Below are 26,595 nucleotides of genomic sequence, written 5' to 3'. Positions count from 1 at the left end.
TTTGACTAAAAATGAGACATTTTAACTAGAAATAAGACAAATATTCTTGTTAAGATTTTGAGTTTTTGCAGTGTACTGATAAGATTTAAGTTATGTTATGTGGTAATCTAATCATCTAGGTTGCCTATTGTTCTTATTTAAAGCATGTATTAAAGATATATCGTTATATGGACTGCTGACTTGTTAAAAGTATTGAAAAGAAATACTGGTATATAAAATCATTACTTTTTCAGACATGATCAGTTGTCAGGTCTGGGGCTGATGGATAAATGAGACTGATGTGAACTGCTAAAACATTAGTTTGTAAATTGCAGAAAAACTATTTTCCATTATCATTCAAAACTTCATTGATTTATGTCATTTGAAATTTTATTTTCTAAACTGTATATAAAAGCAAAGTTTAGTACTAAGTTTTCCAGATTTTGATTCTTATTCATCTTTTGTTTCTTACAAGCTCACAGATAAAATTCCACAATTACAAAAAAAGATGGGTTTTTTTTTTAAGTAAACCGGCATATCTTACAAAATCATCTACCAATGATGCTGCCAATATCATGTTTGAATACAGAGATTAATTAATTAATTAATTAAGTTTTGCTCCTTGACTCCAAACATTATCAGGAATTGTGGCCAAATTATTCCCCCTGTGGTGCTCACAAAGACCAAAAGCTTCGGATGGATGTTAATACTTTAGTTTACTCCAACTGATTTCCTTTTAGAGGGTAGTGAACTTCTTGTTGTACCTATAGGTGCTTATTTATCCTTAGTGCATTACATTCATCCAAATTCAAATCATGTGATAAATGTTCTAAGAAGAAAGAAAAATGACCACAATACCTAATGCTTTTTAAATCCAGGCATGGATGGTTCACTGAACAAGATTATTCTCCACAGTGATAACAGAAAGTAATAACATCACTGTAAAGGATACAAAGCGGTTATAATGAGACAAAATGTACAATAAACCCACAGGAACTGACAGAGAGAACTAAACCAGAAATTGCACAAGACTACTACAAAAGGAAGCACATTGACAACAAACAGATTCAAAATGTGTGCAAGGAAAAAAATCTGGACGTCCTTCTCTTTTGTATGAGGATGGCGGTTAGGGGAGTAGAGTTGAGGGGGTGCTTTCAACCAGGGGCCCACCGTCTGATAATCTGTCCATGCATTCATTCAAAATAGCTCAGAAAAGTCGGAGCTCTGTGGGTGTGCGACAGCGTCCTGGTTCTCATTGGTGGACCACCGAAACAATGTCAAAGCACAACTGGATTTGAAAGGACTTTCACGCCTTGTCCCATGCCCTCTGAGCACCTGAGAAGTAATAAAAAACTATTAAAAGCACAGTTGAATACTTAAGAGGTCATGTGAAATATAAAACAGCATGCTGAGAAACATATATTCATACTTAGTAGTGGCAATTCAGCTCTTTTTTGACTTATTTTAGGGGCACAAAATGAACCCTTGATAACGGAGGACAAATCAAACAAGCAGGGTTTGAGCAGGCAAGAGAGAGAAATCTGTGGGGATGATTTTCATGCACTTTGAGGTAATTATACTCTATTCACCATAGCATGTTAGGTAATTGAATGTTTTGTTTTTTTAATGTCACTTTTTATCTTAAAAGCTGCTAAAAGATTTTGTCTGTATCAGCTTTTCGGGCATCAGTCCATGTTGTGCTCATGGGGATACATCCATGTGGAAGGGGGACAACAGTGATTGTAAGGGAGGTGATGCTTCTGGCCCGACCAGCAAGTCCAACCCAGTGATTAGACAGCAGAACAACGCCTTTCCTTCAGTCTCTGATCTCCGGTTCCACTGTTCCTGCTGCAGTCCCTGTGTTTCACTCAAAGAGAGACTCACAGTGATAAATGACGTGGCAAAAAAATGAATGAATGAGAATTGAGTAAATATCCTGGATGAGCCACACCCTGGTACCATCTTTATTTATTTTTAAATGTGGGCAGTGACAGAAATAGAGGCTGATATGACTCAGGAACACAGGAATGAAGCAAGATAAACAGACAGAGGGGGCTCATTAACAGTAATGAACTATAATGACAGCATATCAGACAACAGATCACATGTGATTTTACTTTGTAAAAAATTCAGGTTTGTTCTTCTTTGGAGGATATGAGAAGATTACTGCAGAGAAAGAATAGATTTCCTGTCAGGGAACATTTCTTTTCCTGCTTTCCTGCTTTTTCGTAAGAAGACTTATATATCTAAAGGCAGCAGATTTGTTTCACGTTAACCCGTTCCTTATACAGAGTCTGCGGATGGCAGCACACACACACACACACACACACACACACAACTTGCTGACTCCATTCCAAGTGTGTGCAGTGTTTCAAGTCCAGCTGTAAATATTTAAATGACGGGTAAATACTTTCCATGTGTTTCTTTATCTGTTTTGTTGTTTTGTGCCTCCCTGTCGCCAGTGTTTACACGTGTGCTGAAGAAGCACTCTGCAGGTGTCGCTTATGTCCTCTTGGTAACGACATGCAGCCTTTCTCCTGCAGATCACTGGAAAGTGAAACATAAAGCTCGTAAACATGTGTTGAAGAACTAGGATGCACATACACGTGCACAATATTCATCCAAGAAGGCTGGATTCAAGGAAAAACAAAAAAGAGGAAAAGAGTGTGTGGTTCTGTGTATGATGGGGGAGGTGAGGGGTTACACCATGTGCATACACCATGTGGCTTCCACCCCGGAAGAGTCTGTTTCATCCCAAACTAGCAGACAATAGATTAGATTAGGCTTTATTTTTCTCCATCTTCTAAACAAATTCTGCCTTTCTTTGTCCTCTTTCTGTCTGAACTTGGTCCACTTTATCTTTGTGCTATCCGGTTCAAAATATCCAGTTTCCAACGGTCTAACTTGATGTGGAACGCGGTGCTGAATGTGCAGGGTTGTCCTGCGTTGTTGTTGCCTCGCCGACACTCATCACATTGTGTTCTCCTTTATCTTATCGACTGCACCTTCACTTTCACTGATCTATCTGAGCAGACACAACAGGAAAAGAGAAGACCTTCAGGAAACCTGCCTTGTTCTTAACGGTTCATCTCAACAGAGCACTCCAGTTCACAGCAACGGCCCATCTTGAGTCTAATTAGCTATTTAGAGACCCAATAGAAAAGCCAGAAAGAGAACCTTCTCAGTGGGGGCTAAGCCTTTACAAGTGTCTAACTAAAGACACAATAAGGCCATAAAAAAGCTGAGAGAGGTATGAGTGTGGATGAGGACGGTAGTATTTTTCCAGTCTATTTAGCGGGTGACTAGAGAAGGTTGTGGGAAACACTCGTGACAGCACTTAAACAACAAAACTAACTGATGTATTAATTATACGCGTGTACGGCTGAGTGTCCTCAAGAGGATTGGATGTTTAAACGCCTTATGGTGGCCCGTGCCCCTTTTGTGAACCTCTTTGCCGGAAGAAAATTATTTACATTACCTGGGAAACAAGTTCAGTGGAAATGGAAGTGGGCTGTTTAACTGGGTGTGCATGAGCTTGGAATGGTTTTTCAAGCAAAATAAATAAAATGATCCAGCTGTGGGCCGTTTTTTGTTGTCTTTTTCTTATGCAGAGCATTGTAATGTATATCGTGCCAGAAATACATTAAAATATGTGAAGGCCAAGTATATACCATACTCCATTTCTCATGTAGGTAGTTTTTTTTCTGCCAAGGCTCTTTTGCAATGCTCAGACTACACATGTATGTGCACGAACATATAGTACTTACTTGTTGCAAGCGCATGAACACAATATAGAATAGTAGTGTTTTCATGCTAAGCATGTTCTATAAACCCCAAGGGAGTGGGGGGGTATTGGGGGGGGGGGGGGGGTTTCACGTTGCACATGACCGCAACACATCTGTCAGTAATGTGTTGCGTCAGCTCACATAGAACTCCGACTGTCTTTTACGCACTGTGTCCAGTTCCCAACTGCTCGTACGTATCCCACGCAAGCAGCCATGCAGGACATTTTACCATGTTCTCCAATAAAGCCAAAATTTCATGCACATGGGTTTCACAAGTAGATTTGCACATGTGTGACCGGTTTATCTGTGTGAGAAGAATGCAGCGGATCAGAGGCCCTGGATGAGGCCTATATTTCATACATAGGGGCAGCTGGTCATGCTGGTGCTCAGCCAGTTTCGAGGGGACCTCAGGCGCCGTGCGTGCTGTCTGGTCTCACCGGAGTTGCTCAATGTCCCGGGAGCGAGAGGAGGTTTCATAACTATTTGATTTCATTTGCTCCAGAGGATGCCCATGTCTGGGAGGGAGAGGTGACACGAGATTGCTGATGTGGATAAATGGCCATGAAATTCTTGGCCTTCAGATTAAAACAATTCTCATGTTGAAACATGTATTAGCTGACTTTAAAACTAAACCAACATTATTTTAATTTAATAGAGGGAGGATGAAGATGTAAACTGCTTTCTTTGACAGGATTTTTTTCAGTGTTCACACCTGGAGCTCTGGTTAAATTCTGCTCTCTTATTCATAAAGAGTCAGTTTGCTCGAGGATTGGTGTCTAATCCCACTGGCAGGAGATACGGCTTGCATCTTCATTCTTGTATAACTGTCGAGCAGCATGCTGGTGCATCTGCACGCTCTGCATGAACGACTGTAAGAAGCCTGTTACAACAAGGAGCAGGATGAGTTCACATTGTTCAAACAAAATTGGTATAGCTTTTGCTCAAATCCCCCCAAGTAATCACCAAAATATTTGAAACCTCAAAGATCCCAGTCAAGAAACCGACATCTCCTACTGTAGCCCCATGGGAGATTGGATGAAAGCATTTTTACGAGGACAATTTTATGGATTTTCTACAAACGTCTCTTTGCAGAGCTTAACTAAAGAATAAACTATTGAGCGAAAAAGAAGTGAGCTCACACTTCTGTCAGTCATTCGTCATCTCTGTCAGCGTCCATGCAGCTGTTACATGACGCGTGAGACCAAACTCTTGCATTGTGGGTAAACGTGAGCAACAGGTTTTAAACTGTCTATCTTTCTTCCTATCATGTAAAAGTTGTATTTGAGGAAACATTCAGAGAAAACAAGTTTTATCTCATTTTATTTTCATTTATATTTTTGCCTTCTTTTCTCTAAACAGCCAAACTGCGATGATCTGCAGACCTCTGTCTCCTCCTTGAGGGCAAAGTTGTAGATCTGAACTCCGGCTCAGATGAAACCTAAGAAGAATGTTGTCTCAGCTTTGTTTTCCCACAGCTGGCTAAGGAAGCTCCTGATGGATCAGCCAGTGGTGGTCCCAGGTCTGGAGCCGGCTCAGAGAATTACAGGCCTGCCTCGGCTCACCTGCTGCAGCGCGTCACAGCTTCTGCTTCAGAGGCCACCCAAACCAAAGCAATGAAACGCGCTGTGGGATATTATGAGAAGTCATAATATCCCATATGTTTGTTTCTTTCTCATATATAGGACAGCGTACAACCCTGGCACCTGCTCAAGATTTCAGTTTACTTTCCATATGTCCACATACAGTATGATCAAGGAGAGTGAACTTTGTGTTTGAGACTCATAAAATATCAATAAAGAGGCTTGTTGGTGCAGGCAAGATCCAAATATCAAAAACCATGGAGGATCAGTGGGGTGTGAAGGGTCTTTCCACACCATTTAAGTTTCTGCCTTGGGCTCCTGAGGCTTCTGCAATCATCTTGAGGGTCTCCGGGGTGTTTTCTCCTTCCCAGTGGTCCTCGTCATGTTGATTCATTTTGACTCCAGCTCTACATCTGGTGGGCTATTTGTAGTTCAGAAGCGGTCAGTCGGGGCAGAGGGAGGCCCCGGTGCATGACCTTAGTCTGTCTTTTAACACATTCCTACACTAAATGATGTCCTCTGTGCCCTGTCTTATGTCTCCTCCACTTCCTGCAGTCTGTCACAGCCAGAGAAAAATGTAGCGACACCTTCATTGATCTGGATACACAGGAAAGTCAAGGTTAAGCCTTAGAATATCTGTTTATCAGTATTGTGTTGCCCTCTGGTGGACAAGATTCTTCATGGTTTCATCCTATGAATGTTTGCATTAGGAAACCTAGGACTAGGAGAGTATATGTGTAATTAGTTGTCACATTTTGTTGTATGTCTTTCAAATGTGACAACAAAGACAGCAACAAGGAGCAGCAGCCAGGAGCACAATGTTTACTTTAATCCAGTTCCTTGAGAGTCAGGGCCTGCATGTTTTAGATGTCTCCTTGCTCCGACATACAGGACTGTCTCAGAAAATTAGAGTATTGTGATTTTCTGTAATGCAATTACAAAAACAAAAATGTCATACATTCTGGATTCCTTACAAATCAAGTGAAACATTTCAAGCCTTTTATTATTTTAATATTGCTGATCATGGCTTACATCTTAAGAAAACTCAAATATCCTATCTCAAAAAATTAGAATATTCTGGGAATCTTAATCTTAAACTGTAAACCATAATCAGCAATATTAAAATAATAAAAGGCTTGCAATATTTCAGTTGATTTGTAATGAATCCAGAAAGTATGACATTTTTGTTTTTTTAATTGCATTACAGAAAATAAAAAACTTTATCACAATATTCTAATTTTCTGAGACAGTCCTGTATATGATTCAAATGAATGAGTCATTAGCAGACTTGTAAAGACCCTGTTGACCAGCTGATGGTGATCCGTTAATATGAATCAGATGTGGTGGAGCAGAACATCCAACTATGCCGGACGAATACCTGGATTGGGGACAGTGCTTTAATTGTATGCAGACTTTTGAGAACATACTACTCTATGATGCCATGAAATAAGCTCTAGACTTCTAAATAGTCCACTACCAACATTTTCTGGACATTTATGCAATGGCTATCCGGTTTGACCAGGTCCACGGCTTTATGCTTGATTACGTCTTCGTTGCTCAGTTGTCTGATACCGAGTGGAGCTGGAATCTCCCTGCATGACAAGAACACCTAGTTCATTGTTGTGGAATTTTTCAAACTACATTGTAGCTGAAAGACATTGGTCTTGGGTTAAAGAGAAGTGGAGATGTTGACCTGCTGAGCCTCATTATTCAGTATGCTGTTTGCAGCATTTACCTCATAAAAACAGTGTAGCAACATGTCCACTGATCAACAGAAAAGACACTATGTGTGTGACTGTGTCTGACTTACTATGATTTAAAGAAGACAGAATTTCCCTGCGGAGGAAACTCATTTCTTCCATTTGCATATGTGTTTCTATATTTGTATGTTTGCTGTGGCTCGTGACCTTACTGTGGTCATGAGCTGTGTCTCGTGACTGACTGGTAAATTGAGAGGTAATCTACACTTACCCAAGGGTAAGTACTGGGCCAAAGGCCCTAAGGAGTCCAGATCAGGCCCTGCTCAAGAGAAGTCTGCCCGAGCAAGCATTTGCAATCCTGCTAGTGGCATGGTAATATGGATGGGGACCAGATTTCATTTATCTGTTGCAGCTTCAGTACCATGACAAACTTTAATACAGAATGAAACTCTTCATATAAGTGTTTGAATGCAAATGGTCAAATAAACATTTTGAACTAAAGATTTTGAGTTTCAGAGAAAAAAAACAATCTTAGACGTGTCAGCAACTGGCTAAATTAAAGGACTGGACTATATAGGCAGCTGATTAAAAAAAGAAAAGGATCTGATTGAGTACAAAGTTGTTGATACGGGATTAGAGCATCTTTAAGAGTGTTTGAGGAGAGTGGGCTTATTCCTATTTTTCCTATTTCCATTTTTTTGATTTACCAAAGTCATCTGATCTACAAAAGAATAGCTACACTTGCTTCCTTTTGGATTTTCTTCTTCAATTGAGCAGTATTAAGATGTGGACATAGACAGCAGCATTTCAGTTGTGCAGGAAGTGAGGAAAACTTTGGCAACTGCCATCCGCAATATTCAGATGGGGATGTAGGAAGGGATGCTAATAGTGATGTTAATAATAGTTAGTTGAACTGGTAACAGCGTTGTCAGTTTGGTGAATGATCTGTTGTGGGAGGAAAGCATTTGCTGAAATGAGAGAACTATTTCTGAATTTGGAGCCATTTATAGATATGATTAAATTAAGTCAGCTTCGTTACTTATGAAGTATCTATATCTGGAAGTCATTAGTCTTCAACACCATGGTAAAAGTGTGTCCTGTTGTGAACAAATATGTATATGATTGTGAGACCAGTAGAGATAAAGATTTGACCACATTTCCAATCTCTAGATGCTTTTCCAGACCTTCACTGCAGCAGTTGCTGCTTGTGGACCTTTCTGCCTTCAGCTTTGTCTTCATCTGTCCCCAGAATCTTATTCCAGAATGTTTTCTTGAAAGTTGAATATTATTTCTTATTCTTGAATTTTACCAGTTATTTATACACTGTTGTAAACTTTGTGTAGTTACACTCATGAAAGCATCTCTTTATTTTAGGTTCTGACAATAATAACCCTACATTATTTTCTTGAAGTAAACATCAACCAAATAATGAACCAACGTGTTTAATTTGGCCACAGCTACAGCATGGTGATCTTTTATATGTGTGCTTATTCTTTCCAGTCTGACAGTCTTCACCCCCACTGAGAACTCCTCAGGTACATATTGGTCACTCGAGACAAAGAACTGCCCAATACAAACCTAATACCTGATATCAAGCCCAAACTTTAATCTGCTCCAACTGTCCTGAAGTAGCCACAGACATCAGCTAATCAATTAACATCCATCATGTCCGAACACTTAAAGCACAGCTATGTCAGTTATAGAATGACCGCATTGGTTAGACGTATCCTAGTGAAACCTCAAAGCTGAAACCCTACACTTTGATCACATCTTGATTGTTTAAATCCAGCAGTTCAGCAATTAGTTTGGTTATGTGGATGAGTCGAGTCAGGCAAAACATCCACACAGCTAACAATGAATCATCTGGACAGAACTCATAAAAAAAAATCTTATCTTATACTATATAGCATATATCAATTCCAAATTTGAGAGTATTTGTCTCAGTACAACCAATGCAAAGTGATGAAAAATCTTTTATTGTAATTCCAACCTTTGAATTTTACAAGAGACCAGGTGTTCAGAGCTGACCATGGTATTAATAATAACCAAACTGAAGAACATCAATCAAAACATCTGTGCACAAAACTAAAAAAAAAGAAAAAGAAAAAAAAAAAGACATTTCACTTACCATACATTATATTTCAGAATTTATCACAAATCTTTCTTGAAAATAAAAAAGATCTAAGCATGGAAGCTTAAAATGTTACGTTTAATTTAAAAACTCTCATTTAGAACAAAAAAGAAAGAACAGTGTGTTGAACAGTAAAGAGTCCAGACAGTATAAAAGCAGTAAATGCTCATCTGATGAGAAATCTACATTTCTGACAGACTCCGGCAAAGAAAGGAGACTGGTGGTGAAGCGGGGTCCATAAACCCAGGTGTTCAATAAACATCTGAATTTATTACAACTCGGACGACGCTCAGACAGGCGGGCTGACTCACGGACTGCTGACTTGTACACACACACACACACACACAAACACACACTCACTCACTCACACACAAAGTAAGCAGGACCAAATAATAAACAGAGCAGGAGATCACTACAAAGAGAAAAGTAATTTCCATCAAAAATGGAAAGGAATCATGGCAAAAAAAAGAACATGTCAAAAAGATGTACAAAAAAAAAAAAAAAAAATGACCACAAACTGTTTCTATCAAGAAAGTCTCAAGAACTCGTCTTCAGGCTAATCAGTAACGTCGACCGAACGCTCCCCCCTGCAGCCCGCTGCCCTGCATCAGCTGGTTCTGTCTGTTAAGAGCTCCAGAGAGAGACTGGGATGTCCCTGTGTTCATGTAGCCTCCACGACTGAAGGACAGAAAACAAAATAATAAAGTGTTAAAAAAAGGTTCCACTCAGTACTCTTGTGACCCAATACTGAAAAAATGTCCACCCGACCCTTCACTTACTCACCCTGCCATTCCACCTCGTGCCATATGGCTCTGGCCTGGGATAGCACCATCTCTGCCTGGACAGCAAAACAGACACATGCTCAAACTTTACGCAACATGTTGCCACTATTGGATAAACATCAGTCTCATTCAGCCAACTACGTTACTTCTAACATGTACATTTGTACAGCACAGGTAATCATACCTTGCCATGGCCTGTCTCCATCCATCTTCCGACCAGAGTCCCAATCACGACTTCCCTCCCTTTGAAATTAAAAAATAAAATAGAAAAGAAATCCATTTACATCCTTCGTCAGTATGTGGCAGCTTTTTAGTTGTTTAGTTTTTATGGATTTGAAGGGAGAAAGGTTCCAAGTCAGTCTGACATCTACCTGGGGTTGATGCGCTTGTCATAGCCGCCCCCCCAGGAGTCCCTGCCCTCTCGGCCATGTCTGTCTGAAAAGTGCTGCAAGAAGAGAAGACCTTTAAAACTCTTGAATTATTTTTCCAAGCAGAAACTACACATTAAAAGCTTAAACTGCTACAGGCAGCTGCATCTATGAAAACACAGCTCGACAGTTTTGTCCATGAAGTTTCTAAATCGTCATCAACAGAGAGAGATCACCGTCTCCTACCTGTCCATCTCTGTCAGCACCAACACGGGTATTATCCCGCCTATCCAACCCGACGTTGTCCTGGAAACGGCCCCGCTCTCTGTGATCAAAATCCTGATAGCGATCTTGGCGACCGAAGTCTGAACGGCTGTAACGGTCGTCCAGGTTCATGCGCTTATCGGGCCAATCATCTTTCCTGGAGAAAGCAACAACCAAAATGACTTTCATTCAACGAGTTGTTCCATGTGATGGTTGTATATAGAGCAGTTCCACATTTATTGACTTTACATGACTCAGTGATAATTGAATCTCTCAGCAATTAATCTATTCCACAACTGTCCTGTTTACTGTCCGGTAGTAGCTCCTACCTGCCGTCCATGTCATAAGGTCTTTTAACTGGGCGTCGGTCTTGTTCGTAGCGCAACTGGTCCTGCTGCCGCCTCAGCTCGTCACGCTCCCTGAGGATCCTCTCCTGCTCGCGCCGTCTCTCGTACTCTATACGCATCCTCTCACGTTCCAGGAAGTGGCGCTCCATGCGGTCTGCTTCGAGACGCTCCTTCTCAGCCTGACAATGAAATCCTTTGTGTCAAACATTAGCAGTTTTTTTTTGTTTTTTTTGCCTGTAATGAAAACACCTCAAACATATTCCAAGGACATTGTGTGAATCCAATGTGGTGCAATGCAGGACTGTGAGCAGAAGCACTGATGTGACGAAAACAGAAATCCCAAGATTAAAATAAGTCACATGACTCTACCTCCAGAAAGTGTCTCTTCCGCATCAAGTGCTTCCTTTCCTCTCGTTCACGGAATAGACGGATTCGCTCACGCTCTCGGTCCGGGCGGTTGTCACGGTCACTGATAGAATGTTTGAAAAAAATTACATTAAAAAAAAAAAAAAAAAAAAGTATAATGATGCAATCTCTAGTCAGGAACCATCTTAAATGAGTATGTGATTTAAGATTGGACCTTAATTGATTCTTAAGTCAAATTGTATCACAATTGTTAGAAAATATGATTTCAGGAGTCAGAGAGCACTTTTTATTCCTGGCTTCCAAATAAGGCTGAACGATTAATTGCATTTGCGATATTATCGCGATGTGATAAAACGAGATTTTCTAACCGCAAAGGCTGCGATTTGACCAGTCACGTGATCTGGTCACGTAAAGTGTGAGTGAGCAGAGCAGAGCCGGCAGGAAAAAAAAGTCAACAGTAACCTAAAACTACCATGGCCTCAGTGTTGGCTCAGCCGGGCGCGGCTTTCCTCCGCAGCTCGCGCTGGGAGTGGGCGAGGAGGAAATATATGCGCACGAGCACGAGCTGGGGGCGCGTTGGCGGACAGTGGAGTCGCCGACGAGCACCTGCAGCTCGTCAGTTCATCAGGAGGAGAGGTTAAAGAGCGGGGCTGCCAGTTGTTCATAGCTGGTTCGTTTTGTGAACTTTGTGAGCTTTGTTGGTTAGTTTGCTGGTGGTTTTTTTTCTCCCTGTGATTTTCGAGTTACTTGTGAAGGTTTTTTTGTTCCCTGTGAGAGTTTGTTTGTGTTTTTCTATTAAACTACACCTCGTTTTGGCTAAAGTTTAACCAGGTTTGGTGTTGTGCGATTGGGTTCAGAGAGAACGACCCATAACACTCGTGTGTACAGACGTGTTAAAGAAGTAAAGCCACAGATTTGTTTTCTTTATTGTTGTTAGCGGTGCTTTAAATAAATCTGACATTGTTTATTTTAAAAACAGACTGATTTATTGCTTGTGTAGTTGAAAAATATATGAGAACAGGACCTTGAAAAAAATACTCGCATATTAAATCGCAATCGCAATATTGAGGGGAAAAAAAACAAAGAAATCGCAATTAGATTATTTTCAAAAATCGTTCAGCCCTACTTCCAAAGGACAGCCACAATTTTATGAAAGGAAATAAGATTAATTTGATTAATAGCCTCACGGTGGGTTTTCTATGACTGTTTCTTACGTGTATCTGCGTCTCTCCACCTCTCTGATCTCCCTCTCGCGTTGTCTCTGCCTCTCTCGCTCCCTCTGCTCCTTGATCTGGTCGAATGTCAGGATGTCTTTTCTCTCCTTACTGGTTGATGTTCGGTCCCGACTCTTGGTGCTCTGAAGGAGAAGAGAAGAGTCAGAGGCAGGATCGTCTACAAAATAAACATTTGTTTTGGCTTAGGTTTATCTTGTATTAATCCCAAAGGGAAATAAAACAGTTGCAGTGTAAATATTAAATATGTGAGAAATGCCATCGGCTCTAAAAAAGAAACTTCACAGTAATCCAGTTACAGGATGGACAGTTACTCACCCGGTCTCTGCTTTTGCTTTTCGTTTTGACGCTGATAACAGGCTCTCCCTTGGACTTGTCCATAACTACAGTCCTCTCATTTTTTCCTATAAAAGAAACAAAAGGAAACCTTTAATTTTTTTTTGGGGGGGGGGGGGGGGGGGGGGGTTGACTTGTGAGTTAACCTGATTACGCCAAAATAGAAATTCACCTTTTCCGTCTCCCTCAGATTTTTCATCCTTTCCATCAGACCTGCAACAATTTGAACATGATCAAATGTCAGAGATCCACTCTAATATTGCAAAAGGAAACTTGAAAAATGTTTTAATAAATAATAATAGTTTTTCCCTAGTTAATATCTAGACCCCTCTTGATGTAGAGGAAGTCTATAGCAAGGAAACTGCTACAAATGCCTATCATCATATTAGAAAGTTCACCAAACAAAACGGATTCAGCTTGCAGACTTACTTGGATTCAGTAGAGTGCCTCCTCTCGCCTCCAGATTTGTCTGCTGGCTTTTTCCCTGCAGGCTCATTTTTAGCCTAAAATGTTCAAATCAAAACATTAAAAAGAGTTGAATTAGCTGGTTTAAAAAAAAAGAAAAAAGGGGCCAGAATGTTTTTAATATTTTCTTTCTAGTGACAGTTTTTTTCAACCATAAACCAATTCGCAATAGGTTCAGTACAAGCTGAGTATTAAGTAAAGAACTTTTGTTACACCAAATAAACATTTATATTTTTATTTATCCAGTTACATCGATGATTAAACTACATTTTGCTTGAGGCATTTATTGGTTCGGGGGATCTGCTCCCCTGCCCCAACACAACCGAGATGATTCATTATCAGTCTTATGCTGAGCTATAACAAATACACCCAGCTATACAAACACTTAAGACTTAAATCAGCCTAACTTGATCAAAAAACATTTCTTTATGGTATAGATTTGTAATTCAAGAACATGTGTTAAACATAAACCAGTTGCATTATCAGAAAGCCTCCTATTTCACTAAATTGAGTACGACAAACTTCACAGGCAATGTAAACTAACACTGAATACAAATGTCCAGATTCTCAGACCAGTTAGGTTTCCCTTTTAAAAGCCTTTTGTACAACACTCACCCGCTCTACAGAGATCATCTTTCCATGCAGCTCGGTCCTGTGAAGATGGCTGATGCATTTGGTGGCCTCCTCCGAGGACGACATGGTGACGAAGCCATAGCAGCGAGCCCCGGGGCTCTTGGCGTTGGTCACCACCTTCGCTCCAACAACCTGCAGGAAACGTAGAAATTACTAGGGGTGTAACGATACACTAATCTCACGATACGGTACGATACACGATATTGAGGTCACGATAACGATACAATACGATATAGCAGTATTTTTTTAACAACCTTGAATGAGGTAGTCATGAGGAAATTGTCTTTTATTTGAAAGACACAAAATACAAAACAATGCTGTGCGTTTGCCCTATTGTTAAGTTTGTAATGCTTTATAACTGTTTAAGTTTTAAAGAGAAAGCCAGGACAACCATTTTCCACAAACTGAACTAAAAGTAAATGTCAGGTTTGCATTATGCATCTTCAGTTTCATACAAGTACAAATATTTTGCCACAAACTGAATAGTTTCTCTCATGTATGATTTGACTTTTTTCTTTTCCAGAAATTTAACAACTAAAATTAAATAAATAAATAAAAGTAAATAAAAACATACAATTTTACATCATAAAAAAGATTGATTCATGCTCACCTTATAAGTGTAAGAGGAGATTTATTTTTGTTAAGAAGGTTATTTTGTTAATTCAGGGTTCATTATTTTATAAATATATTCTGTAAATCAGGGACTATAATTACACTAGTCAGTTAATCTGTAGTGATTAGTATGTTTTAGATTGGGCGGAGGGATACAGCACTAGGTGCTGTGCTGATGTTCTAAAATCCTACGCTGTTGAGCGGACATTGAAGTACACTGGAACTTAGCAGAAGTTGTCTCCATGTTTATCCTACGCACGACCCCAAAAAGGTTTAATTTAATAAGGTAAGGCTTAACTCTACACCAGACTTACATAAGTAAAGGTTCAGAGCTCAAAACGGGACTAGTTTCTTCTGAGCGGAGGAAGATTTTGGTCCGCGCGGTCCGGCCGCGGTCGCGGTCGGATGCGCGTTACTAGTCAACACAATAGACTAATATTAATAACCCAATATCGCGATACACCTCCACGACACGTATCGTGACATTTTTGTATCGCGAAATTTCGTGGCACGATATATTGTTACACCCCTAGAAATTACCAAAGGAATTTACCATCATGCTATGAGCCAATATACAAAATATACAATTTTTTGTCCAACGAGACTTAATGACTTACTTTGCCATATTTGCTGAACAGAGTTTTCAGATCAGTCGCTCTGGTGGTTGAAGACAGACCGCTGACCCACAGGTTCCTGCTACTGCTCGCTGCTGCAGCACCACTTCCAGCGGCTACACAGGCACAAAATAAGTCATGAATTTATCCATTTAAAAACACCAAACAGCATCAGGAAAGAAACAATTTACTCACTCTTTTCATCTTTTGCCTCCGTCTTGTCATCTTTTTCCTCAGAGCTAAAAAACAAAACAAAAAGGCCATGAACATGCAGCAGAGAACATCTGGAACCTAAAGACATGTTTACACTTTTCTGTCTTTATACTTTACTTTCCGCAGCCAACCAAATACGTTCCAGAGTGCAGTGAGTTTAAAGGTCAATAGATGGAATTACGTCCTATTAAAACCTCAATACATTACTCTTTAATGGAAAATAAAATGGGATAGGTGAGCGTAAACAAAGACATGAAAACACATAAATGCACAGAACATTTTTACCTCCAAAGAGCATCCTAATTTTGCTAGCACAAAGGGGCCAAAGCAACAGATAACCATTTTGGTTTCTAGTATACAGAAAGCAACAAACCTCTTTTTCTGATCATCGCCCTCTACAGAGGACTCTTTCAGTGTCGAGGCTGAATCCGCAGCAGCGTTCTCTTCTGTCTTCTCATCCTCCTCACCCTTCTTAGACCCCATTTCTGAATCAACAGTTTCACCCATGCCGCCCTGCTCGCTTACACTAACAGCCTGCAAGCTTTCGTTTTCACCATCAAAAGTCTCTTCGGGGACATTCTGTTCGTCCCCGGCCTCTTTGGTGGTGGTGGTGGTCTCCGCATCTCCCGGGGTACCGCTGTCAGACTTGGCACCAGTGTTGGACAGACTTTCTTCCCCTCCGGCGGTGGCAGCTTGCTCTTCTTCGGGACTCGTCTCGTGGCGATCTTCGTTAAGCGGCTCAGATAAACAAGACCCGGCTACTTTGTCATTTTCTACGGATTTAACAGGAATAGAATGGCACAGAGTTTAATCACTTCTGAAACACATCAATGGTTAACGAGGAACTGGCAAGGCCTGGATTAGGAACGTCATGGCCACTGGCCTCTGCTCCTAAAATTATTTATCATAGCGATGAAGTAGACCCTAAAGAAGAGACTGGAAGAGAACCCAAAGGCTGGAGGACAACCAAGCAACTAAGGGGGGGCTAACACTTTGGCTCATTTCTCAAGCTGAACCACTTCACTCTATTCACCTGATCCAAAGCAGGCAAAGATTTCAGCACTGAGCTACAAGACCAGCCGTGCAGCAGGAGAGGGTCGCAGCGGTCCGTCTTCTTCCAGCCTTTAATACTTCCACGGTCCATTTGTTTTGACCAAACTTCAAGACTTCAGTCCAGGGGTTTCATTTCCAGATGATTTCTACATTGGCGTCTTTAAAAAGACAAAGTAGTTGATAAATCTTCTTTATCTTGATTTTTTGGGGGTGGCAACCTAGAAACACTGCATCACCTGCAACAACTCAAACCTCCCTCACCATGAAATGCAATTGCTGGCAATGCGCATCAAACTGGAAACCACAGCCATTTTCTGCATGAGAACACAATTGGTATATTTTAAAGATATCTTCATAAAGTGAAATGCTACATATGGTTAACCGAATTTCAACACAAAGCCAGCAATTCCCTTTGGGCTTCCAGTCTCTCCTCCTTGTTGCAACTAAACAAAGTGTTTGCATTTCCAAGCTCAACACTGCAAGAAAACTTGATAAACTGTTTTTCCACAGTACCTGTTTGCTCTGCATCCGGGTCCTAAAAGAAACGAAAAAGTCCTTGTGAAGATGACTGAAGATAGACTTTCATTACTCTGAGTACTTTAATTACAAAGCTGACATACCATACTAGTCGAGGAATATTTCACATCTTCATCCTGATCCAACATATCACATTGGTCCAACTGTTGAATGATAGTGATATAAGCGATAGTGATAGTGATATAAAGAAAATCAAATAACTTAAAACTTAACTGCTGACAGCAACTAGGGATGCAAATTATCGATTATTTCATTAATTGACAGTTGATAACCTTATCGATCGATCATTGATTAGTTGATAAGCGGCGTTTTTCCCCCATCTGAGATACAAACATAATTTTTTTTGCTTATATAAAATACAAAGGACATTTTAATGTATTCCTTAATCAAATATTTATTTGATACAAAAGTAACAAAAAGATATTTTTGTACCACAAGGAATATAATATAAAGTGCACTTCAAGGCTAGTAGTAGTAGCAGCAGCCATAATAGTGTCATTTGTGTCAAGCAAATTTTAAGTTCTAGTTACGTTTTAAGTTAGAGTTTTGGCAGTGTTCAAAATAAAATTATGAGACCTGCTGTATTGGAGCACATTTTCTTTTAGTTAAAACTTTAGCGGGGACAGATGTTTAGAGAAACCTATGTATGTACCTGGTGAAGGCTGATTTATGGTTCCGCGTTACAACAACGCAGAGCCTACGCCGTAGGCTACGGCGGCGGCTCTGCGTCGATTTAAGGCGGAACCATAATTCAGGCTTTAGAGGGGGGACATGTTGGAGAACAACCAGAAGAATATAGAGTGGATTAAAAATAAAAGTTAAGCACTGAGCTACATGTGTCTCCCGTCTGGGCCATTGCAGACTCATTGCCTGAACATGTTACTAAAACCAAACATATCCACCGTCTCTTTCTTCTAACTTTATGTGCGCGGCGCAGCGTGTTGTGTCGCATTAAATGTGGTCCAGGCGTAATACCAGCTGGTGAAATTAAACGAAAAAAATAAATAAATAAATAGATTAATTGTAATCGTTAATTTTAATCGGGTAATTTCATAACGGCAATTAATCGAAAATAGATTAATTGTTAACATCCCTAACAGCAACATAAAGGTCTTGTTTCTTACCTCAAGGATTCTTCCTTCGTCTTCTGACACCAAAGTCTTGAAGTCTTGTTCTTCATCCAATGCTGCATCTTCCTCTCCGCCGAAATTCTCTGAATCCCCCAGAGGATCTTCAACTGGTAGTCCACTCTCGTTCTCAGTCTCATCCAGAACATTCATGTCAAGGATGTCCATGTCCTGCATGTTCTCTTGATCATCTAGAAGGTCCTCCTGCGACAATTCAGGTAACACGTTACCCAAGGCATTCTAGAAGCACTTAAAACTGACTAAAACATTTGTACATTTTTAAGCAAACTTACTGGTCCATCACGGGAATCCTCCTCCATAGCACCATCTTCTGTTTCATCAGTCTCTTGCCTGGTTTCTATGGAAAATATGCTTTAGTTTAGACCATAAACCTTGGTAGAAAAGCAATTGGATACCACCATTAACCCCTGATAAAAGGTTTTTTTTTTTTTTTTTTTTTTTTACTTTTGGCACCTAAAGTAACATTTATTAAAAACAAGTAAACCAGCATTAGTAAAAAATAGTCATTCTGAGTGTAGACAGTACGTTACAGCTTTCTCTCATTTTAGGAGAAATAATTTTATGCAGTTAAGACAACTAAATACATTTTAATCCATGGTAGCCATCCCAACAAGACTGCCAGCATTACAAATGTGATTTCATCAAGGTTGGAAACTATCGCCCACCAGATATCCTTTTTTTTGTGTGGTAGTGGGTTGGTTTGATCAACCTACCAGCCACTGTTGCAGGCACATACAACAAATGATAATCTAGGAATTCTTGATTTTATTGAAGTGCTGCCTTTGACACTGTTGACCACAGACATCCTCCAGAAATTAGGAAGCCCTTATCAGCTTATTAGGTTAAGGTCTCTAACAGAACTATTTCAGTAACACTGCGGTTGTTCAGCTCAGTCATGCCGTACCACAAGGCCACTTGGTCCTCCCCTGTTCTCTTATTTACATACTAGCTCTTGACCAGCTTATTCAGGACCATAATGTAAATTACAATTCCCAATAATAATAACAATAATCACTTTATTCGTCAGTATACATGGAAACACACTGAAATGTGCCCTCTGCTTTTAACTAGTGTTGTCCCGATCACGGCATTTTCAAAACATCGGTATCGGCCAAAAAAGTATCGGGACATGCCTAGTTATTAATGTTTTTAATATATATTAAATCCTTTTATATACCGTTGCATTTAACGTCACTTCCGGCCTGCGGGCGGCGTCACTTCCGGTCGGCGAAGTAAGCGAAACTAACATGGTTTACATGTTTCAATTGTGAAATTTTATACATGTTCGTGTTGCATTAAGCTGCTGCTATTCATTTCATGCCATTCAGAATGTTGCACTAAGGTTAAGCCAAAAAGTATTGTCATTTTCTTGTGTTTGAGTTTGACTGGATGTCATTCAACTACCTCTTTTGAAGTTAAATTTATTTATTTTTGTTATTGCAATATTCTGCACTTTGTTTTAGTTTACAATTTCATGCTTTTACATTTTGTGGCACCAGTGCTGATAAGCTTTGTTGAAATATATGTCCATGTTGTTCTCCAATGGACAATAAAATAGACTATAATAATTTGAGTTTTAGTCCCTTTTTTTTCAATTCATTGCCAAAATGTATCTGATCGGGAAAAAGTATCAGAAATGTATCGGGAGCCAAAAAAAGTGATCGGCAGATACTCAAACTCAAGTGATCGGGAGCTAGAAAATCCTGATCGGGACAACCCTACTTTTGACTCATCACTAGTTAGACTAGTAGGAGTGGGCCGCCTTTATTCTGGCACCCGGGGAGCAATTAAGGTTAAGGTTGCTTGCTCAGGGACCCAAGGTGGTATTTTTAAGCAAGGTGGTATTTTTAACCTGATGACACTCAAGTGGACATGCTCATAAAACCCTCAGGTCCCAGCACACTTGCAAATCTCACAGACTGGTTCTCCAACATTAAATCCTGGATGGCCCAAACCTTTTTTGAGTTCAATGACCCCCCCCCCCAAAAAAATAATGACTTAATATTCTCTTTGGCCTTTCAAACACTGTTGGTTTTATTGTTTCTAGTCTTGGCGATCACTCGGATAATATCAAACAAACAGCTAGAAATATAGGAGCAATATTTGACTCTAACCTTAATTTTGACACTCAGGTCAAACATGTAGTTCAGACTTGTTTAATCCAACTACCTTCACTTGGACGACATAATTATGTTCAGGTATCAGTCAGCGTTCCCTCGGCCGCATCAAAATACTTCAAAATGCTCCAGTGAGACTTATTACCAGTACAAAAGGTATGATCACATCTCCCCTGAACTTGCTTTCGTTCACTGGTTTCCTGCAAGATTTTGTATTAATTTGAACATCTTACTGATCATCTTGGAGGCTTTACATGTTCTTAACATAACACCTCAGACCTGTTAGCTGGTATGTGCCCTCTCGACCTCTGAGATCCACAGACAATGCCCTTCTCACTTCACCAGATCACAGTTCATCACAAAGATCACTTTTCCCCCTTAGATCCCCACAATATCACTTGCTACTTTTACATCTATTCTTAAAACGTTCCTTTTTTGGAAGTTGTTTTATATATTATATTTATTTTTAAAGTTGGATTCCTTCACTCAAACTTTATTTATGAAATTATCCCTGTTATTAACTTGTGTTCCTTCTTCTGAGTAGCTGTTCTCTCCTCTTTCCTGTCCTCTCAACCCCCAACCAGTGGAAGCAGATGACCAGCCTCCCTCAGGGTAATTTCCTTTTGACAGTCGCCTCGTGCTTGCTCGGGACAGGGGATTGTATTCAGGCAAAACTTTGCAATCTGTTGGTTTCCTTAGCTAGGCAACTATTACAGTTAAAATATATATCCGCTTTACATTATGCTGACTAATTTGGACTTTAATTATATTTTTGGGTGCATTTAAAGCTGGATTGATTTGAATGATCTGCTTTGTTTAGAACTCTTAACATTATTCAGAAAAGTGCAGCACAAATGTAGTTCATCGTTATTGTTATTCTTGATTTCTCACAACAGAGACTACTGATGTGGGACGACAAATCCCAAATCAGTTTGTTTCAGCTGGACTTTTTACATTAGACACAAAGGTCGCAACCAGGCTGCAAAAGCAACATATTGATGCACTATGACTTCTTTTGCACCATCAACTTAAAGAAAAAACAAAGCCTTCAGCTCATGTCTAGCTCTCTCCATAATAAAATTGTAGTCTAAAGTTACAAGGCAGTTACACTGTTTTTCACAAGTAACATGATGCTGGCAAAAAGGGCTGGTTTAAAATAACAATAAGTTGGTAGATTTTAGGGAAAGAAATGATCAAAGGTGGGCAAAAAGGTTAGTTTCCAACCCTGGTTGCCATTAAACATTTGTTTACATGTCATAATATTCTCCATCATCTTAAAACGACTAATGTTGGGCATTATTAAACCATTCTTACTTTTTTGTGTCCTGACATTTTTTTTACAGTATTCATGAAAAAGGAATCAAAATAAATCCTTTCAAATATATTATAGTCACAAATGTATTAATGGAAAACCCCTTAGTCAAATAGATCAATTGCATTTTGACAGTTTGAACATACACTGAACTTAATCCACTGAATAGTACAAGTTGTACACGATGCATACATATAGAACTGAATATATTTCATTGGTAATGTCCATATAAAATTGATATTTCATGGTAAATTAAGTAAAGACTAATATCCTATGCTGCCTACTGGTATCATTCTGTTTTTTTTTTTCTTCCTTTCATTATTTTCTTAGCTGAATTCTGTATTTGGGCTGATATAATAATGCAAGTGCTTATATAAGACTGTCTTATTCAAATTTATCGCCATATTGCTGTGATTTAAAATGCAACCAGCGACTACAGATGCAGCTGATCCAGAACAGAGTCCTTACAAACACCAGGAAACTGGACCACATTACACCGGTCATGAAATCACTACACTGGTCATGAAATCACTACACTGGCTTCCAGTGAGTCACAGGACAGAGTTTAAAATCTTACTGCTGGTTTACAAAGACCTGAATGGTCTTGGACCAAAATACATGCTGGATCTGTTAGTTCCCTAGTTAGTTCCCCATATTCTACATTTCTGTTTATATTGTTCATTTCTGTTTATACATTTTATCTGTCATCTGTCATCCTACGTCACTTTTTGTAGACTCATATCCGGCACTTTTTAATCCTCATATTGTACATTTCTGTTTATACATTTTATTTTATTCTATTCTATCTCTTATTTTATCTCCATATATTTGTTTATTTTTATATTTTTATTTTTACTGTGTTGCACCAATCACCACAACAAATTCCTTGTGTGTGTTAACAAACTTGGCAATAAACCCCCTTTCTGATTCTGATTCTGATGAAGCTCCCAGACCCCTGAGGTTCATCTGGATCTGGTTTGTTGTGGTTCCCAAGAACCAGAACCAAGCAAGGTGAGGCAGCGTTCAGTTATTCTGCTCCTCACCGGTGGAACAAACTTCCTGTAGACCTGAGGTCTGCTCCAACTGTCAGCTCCTTTAAATCAGGCCTAAAAACATTACTGAAGCGTACTCTTAAATTAAATACTTACCTGCTGTACTCTACTGCCCTTACTTTTAACAACTTGTGCTTTTTATTATTTTACCTCTTTTCTTATCATTGTATTTGTTATTTACTGTTTAATTGTGTCTTGCTGCTTTGAATGTTGATGAAAAGCACTTTGAATTACCTTGAATTGTGTTATACAAATAAACTTGCCTTGTCTTCTGGCACTCAAGGACACCTTACATAAGGCCAAACAAACAATACAGTCAAATACCATAGAATGACATACCATGTCTCAAACAGATGGGTCTTAGCCTATGAAAACCAAATGATGGTGCTTTAGAAAAAAGAAAATACTTGGCACGTTCTCTGGCATTATGACATCTTGTATTCTTTGAAACAAGCACTTTGCTTATGATGATAAACAATATTCCCAATCAGTTAACAAATGGGTGGACCAAACAGGCCCTGTAAGCCTACTGGAAGACACCACTGTATGTCAATCAGAGTTAACCATGACCACCTGTTTACTGAACCTTACTCTTAAATTAAACACTTACCTACTGTACTCTACTGCCCTTACTTTTAACAACTTGTGCTTTTTATTATATTACCTCTTTTCTTATCATTTTACTCGTTATTTACTGTTTGTGTCTTGCTGCTTTTAATGTAAAGCAGTTTGAATTATGCTATTCAAATAAACTCTCCTTGCCTTACAGATCAGAACCAGCTGTTACATAACGCCATCATGTGTGGTCGTATTGGAGGGTACACAAACATGAAGGGTCATGTTTCATGCGGCCAGCAGGTGCCTCTGCAGCAGTATTTTATTAAAACATAAAGGACATAGGAGTCGTGTGTTTATATTCATGGGGTAAAGGCTGGATTATGGTTCTGCGTGACGGTGAGCGTCGCCGCGTAACCTACGGCGTAGGCTCTGCGTATGCTCTGCGTCGGTGTAACGCGGGACCATGAATCAGCTTCAGTGAAGTGCTGGGTTACCTTTGCTGGCTCGTTTGGGAGCAGCGCTGGTTTTTTTCGGGGTCTCCGATGCGACAACAATCTCGTCTGGATTTCCACCTTCGTCCTCGATAGCCTTTTGGGTCAAAATGGGAACAAATCAAAAATAAATTCAGTAAAAAAGCACCATTAATATATATACTAGGGAGCAATATGATGTATATTAGGGAGCTTTTTTTAACGCCACCACTAACATAGCCGTCTTCTAGTCTAGTTGGATCAATTTGCCTCAAATTGTCTATTCATAGAATACAGAATTATTGAGACTTTGGTATTTAGCGTATTATGCGAGCAGAACAGGGAGTGTTAGGGGGATGAGAGTGCAGCTCGGGACCTTTTTGAGCCGCTCCAGCAGCACGCTCTTCACTCCGGCTGTGTCCAGGTTTCGCTTCTTCAGCTCGGCCTTCAGATCGATTACTCTCAGTTCAGAAAGTTTACGGACTTCCACGGCCTCTGGAACCTCAACATCTGCCGGGGGGTTTGCCATCGCTTTGCGTTGGAAATATCAATACTGCGTTGGAAAATAATGTACCGCCGTGAAGATGATTTTTTTTTTTTCGCCGCTGCTGCACAAATGGAAGCAGCAGTCCTGCAAAAGCTCTGCAAAATGGCGGACTTTGTGAACACAGTTGGAGCGATGACGTCACGGCGCATGCGCAGTGTGGCGCTAGCGCACAGAACTGAGGCAGACTCAGAAGGGCTCTGAACACTGAAAATAAATACATTAAAAATAGATAGATAGATAGATAGATAGATAGATAGATAGATAGATAGATAGATAGATAGATAGATAGATAGATAGATAGATAGATAGATAGATAGATAGATAGATAGATAGATAGATAGATAGATAGATAGATAGATAGATAGATAGATAGAAATACTTTATTACAGACTGAAAAGGTTCCATATAAAATACATAAAAAATACAGGTCACACATTAAAATACATGCAAACATCTGTTCCAATGTTTCCAGATGTGTACCTTGTATCACTCCATTTGATGTTAGTGAGTACAGTTACAATTTTCTGACTCATGGAGTCGACACATACATTTAAACATAAAATTCCTCAGCAGAGCATGGAAGGTGGGGACATAACAATTAACAAATAAAGTGCTTGATGTTGTCCATCTTGGAAGGAAGATAGATAGATAGATAGATAGATAGATAGATAGATAGATAGATAGATAGATAGATAGATAGATAGATAGATAGATAGATAGATAGATAGATAGATAGATAGATAGATAGATAGATAGATAGATAGATAGATAGATAGATAGATAGATAGATAGATAGATAGATAGATAGATAGATAGATACGGACGGACGGATACTTTATTAATCCCGAACGAAATTTATTTAATAACACCCACTGTACACTTAACTCGAAGGAAATGAATACGATTTTTAGAGGAAAAATTATAATAACATTTAGAAGAATAGTAAAACATTTTATTCATAGGTCATATGAATAAAAGGTCCTATGAATTTTGGTCATTGGAGCAAAATACATGCTTGATCTGTTAGTTCCCTATGAAGACCGCAGACCCCTGAGGTTTAACAACTTGTGCTTTTTATTATTTTACCTCTTTTCTTATCATTGTATTTGTTATTTACTGTTTAATTGTGTCTTGCTGCTTTGAATGTTGATGAAAAGCACTTTGAATTACCTTGAATTGTGTTATACAAATAAACTTGCCTTGCCTTCTGGCACTCAAGGACACCTTACATAAGGCCAAACAAACAATACAGCCAAATACCATAGAATGACATACCATGTCTCAAACAGATGGGTCTTAGCCTATGGAAAACCAAATGATGGTGCTTTAGAGAAAAGAAAATACTTGGCACGTTCTCTGGCATTATGACATCTTGTATTCTTTGAAACAAGCACTTTGCTTATGATAAACAATATTCCCAATAAGTTAACAAATGGGCGGAACAAACAGGCCCTGTAAGCCTACTGGAAGACACCACTGTATGTCAATCAGAGTTAACCATGGCTAGCAACTCCTTCAGCCAATCCCTCTACTGTATGTTGAAGGAGGCCCAGAGCTGTCGGTAAATGATAAAGATAAAGAGATACTTTATTGATCCTAAATAATAAATTTCAGTATCAAAGAAGCATACAACGGAATAGATAGCAATGAAATAAATAAAAATAAAAAATACAAATATATACATATACAGGACTGTCTCAGAAAATTAGAATTGTGATTTTCTGTAATGCAATTACAAAAACAAAACTGTCATACATTCTGGATTCATTACAAATCAACTGAAATATTGCAAGCCTTTTATTATTTTAATATTGCTGATCATGGCTTACAGCTTAAGAAAACTCAAATATCCTATCTAAAAAAAATAGAATATTCTGGGAATCTTAATCTTAAACTGTAAACCATAATCAGCAATATTTATATATAATATGTATATATGATTTATCATTGGTATGCTGTTGAATGGGTTTTGTTTGATCACAAAAAAAATATATACATACACACAGCAACGGAGTGGATGGAGAATAGAAAAAGAAAAAGTCCATCCAGAGCAGGGAGATGTTAATTCAGGCTGTTATTATAAAGTCTGATGGCAGTTGAAGGAGCGTCTGGGTCTGTCCAGGTCCATTCCCACCACAGATCGGGCGTCCTCACCAGCTTATTACAGTAAATCTGTTGGCCTCACCAGTCCTGACACCACCCCACCAGCACATTACAGCGAAGAGCAGTGCATTAGCCATCATGGACTGGTAGAAGGTCCGAACAACCTCAGTCTCCTAGTAAGAAGATCCTGCTCTGGCCTTTCCTGTACTGGGTATTTGTATTAGAATTCCAGCCTAGTTTATTGTTGATGTGGACCCCAATGTATCTGTACGAGTCCACTCTCTCCACCTC

General features: G+C 39.4%; 1 protein-coding gene across 2 annotated transcripts; it reads right to left on the bottom strand.

Annotated features, from left to right (window-relative positions):
- Positions 1-8,999: 8,999 nt before the first annotated feature.
- Positions 9,000-24,312, bottom strand: safb (scaffold attachment factor B). Of its 2 annotated transcripts, none has more exons than XM_061738195.1 (21): positions 24,031-24,312; positions 23,679-23,772; positions 18,418-18,482; positions 18,122-18,328; positions 17,081-17,140; positions 16,974-16,995; positions 15,781-16,180; positions 15,390-15,433; positions 15,198-15,310; positions 13,951-14,100; positions 13,300-13,373; positions 13,043-13,083; positions 12,853-12,938; positions 12,517-12,659; positions 11,306-11,405; positions 10,919-11,115; positions 10,572-10,746; positions 10,329-10,402; positions 10,142-10,200; positions 9,955-10,013; positions 9,000-9,853 (listed from the first exon to the last, which is right to left on the bottom strand). In XM_061738195.1, the coding sequence occupies exons 1-20, from the start codon at positions 24,181-24,183 to the stop codon at positions 9,955-9,957; spliced, it is 2,316 nt and encodes a 771-aa protein (XP_061594179.1). In that variant the 5' UTR covers positions 24,184-24,312; the 3' UTR covers positions 9,000-9,853. The 2 variants fall into 2 exon arrangements, with proteins under 2 accessions (XP_061594179.1, XP_061594178.1); XM_061738194.1 differs by having other exon boundaries at positions 9,959-10,013.
- Positions 24,313-26,595: the final 2,283 nt, after the last annotated feature.

This window comes from Cololabis saira, chromosome 13 (assembly GCF_033807715.1).
Source record: "Cololabis saira isolate AMF1-May2022 chromosome 13, fColSai1.1, whole genome shotgun sequence".
Lineage (NCBI taxonomy): Eukaryota > Metazoa > Chordata > Actinopteri > Beloniformes > Belonidae > Cololabis > Cololabis saira.
This window is presented reverse-complemented; position numbering and strand designations above follow the sequence as displayed.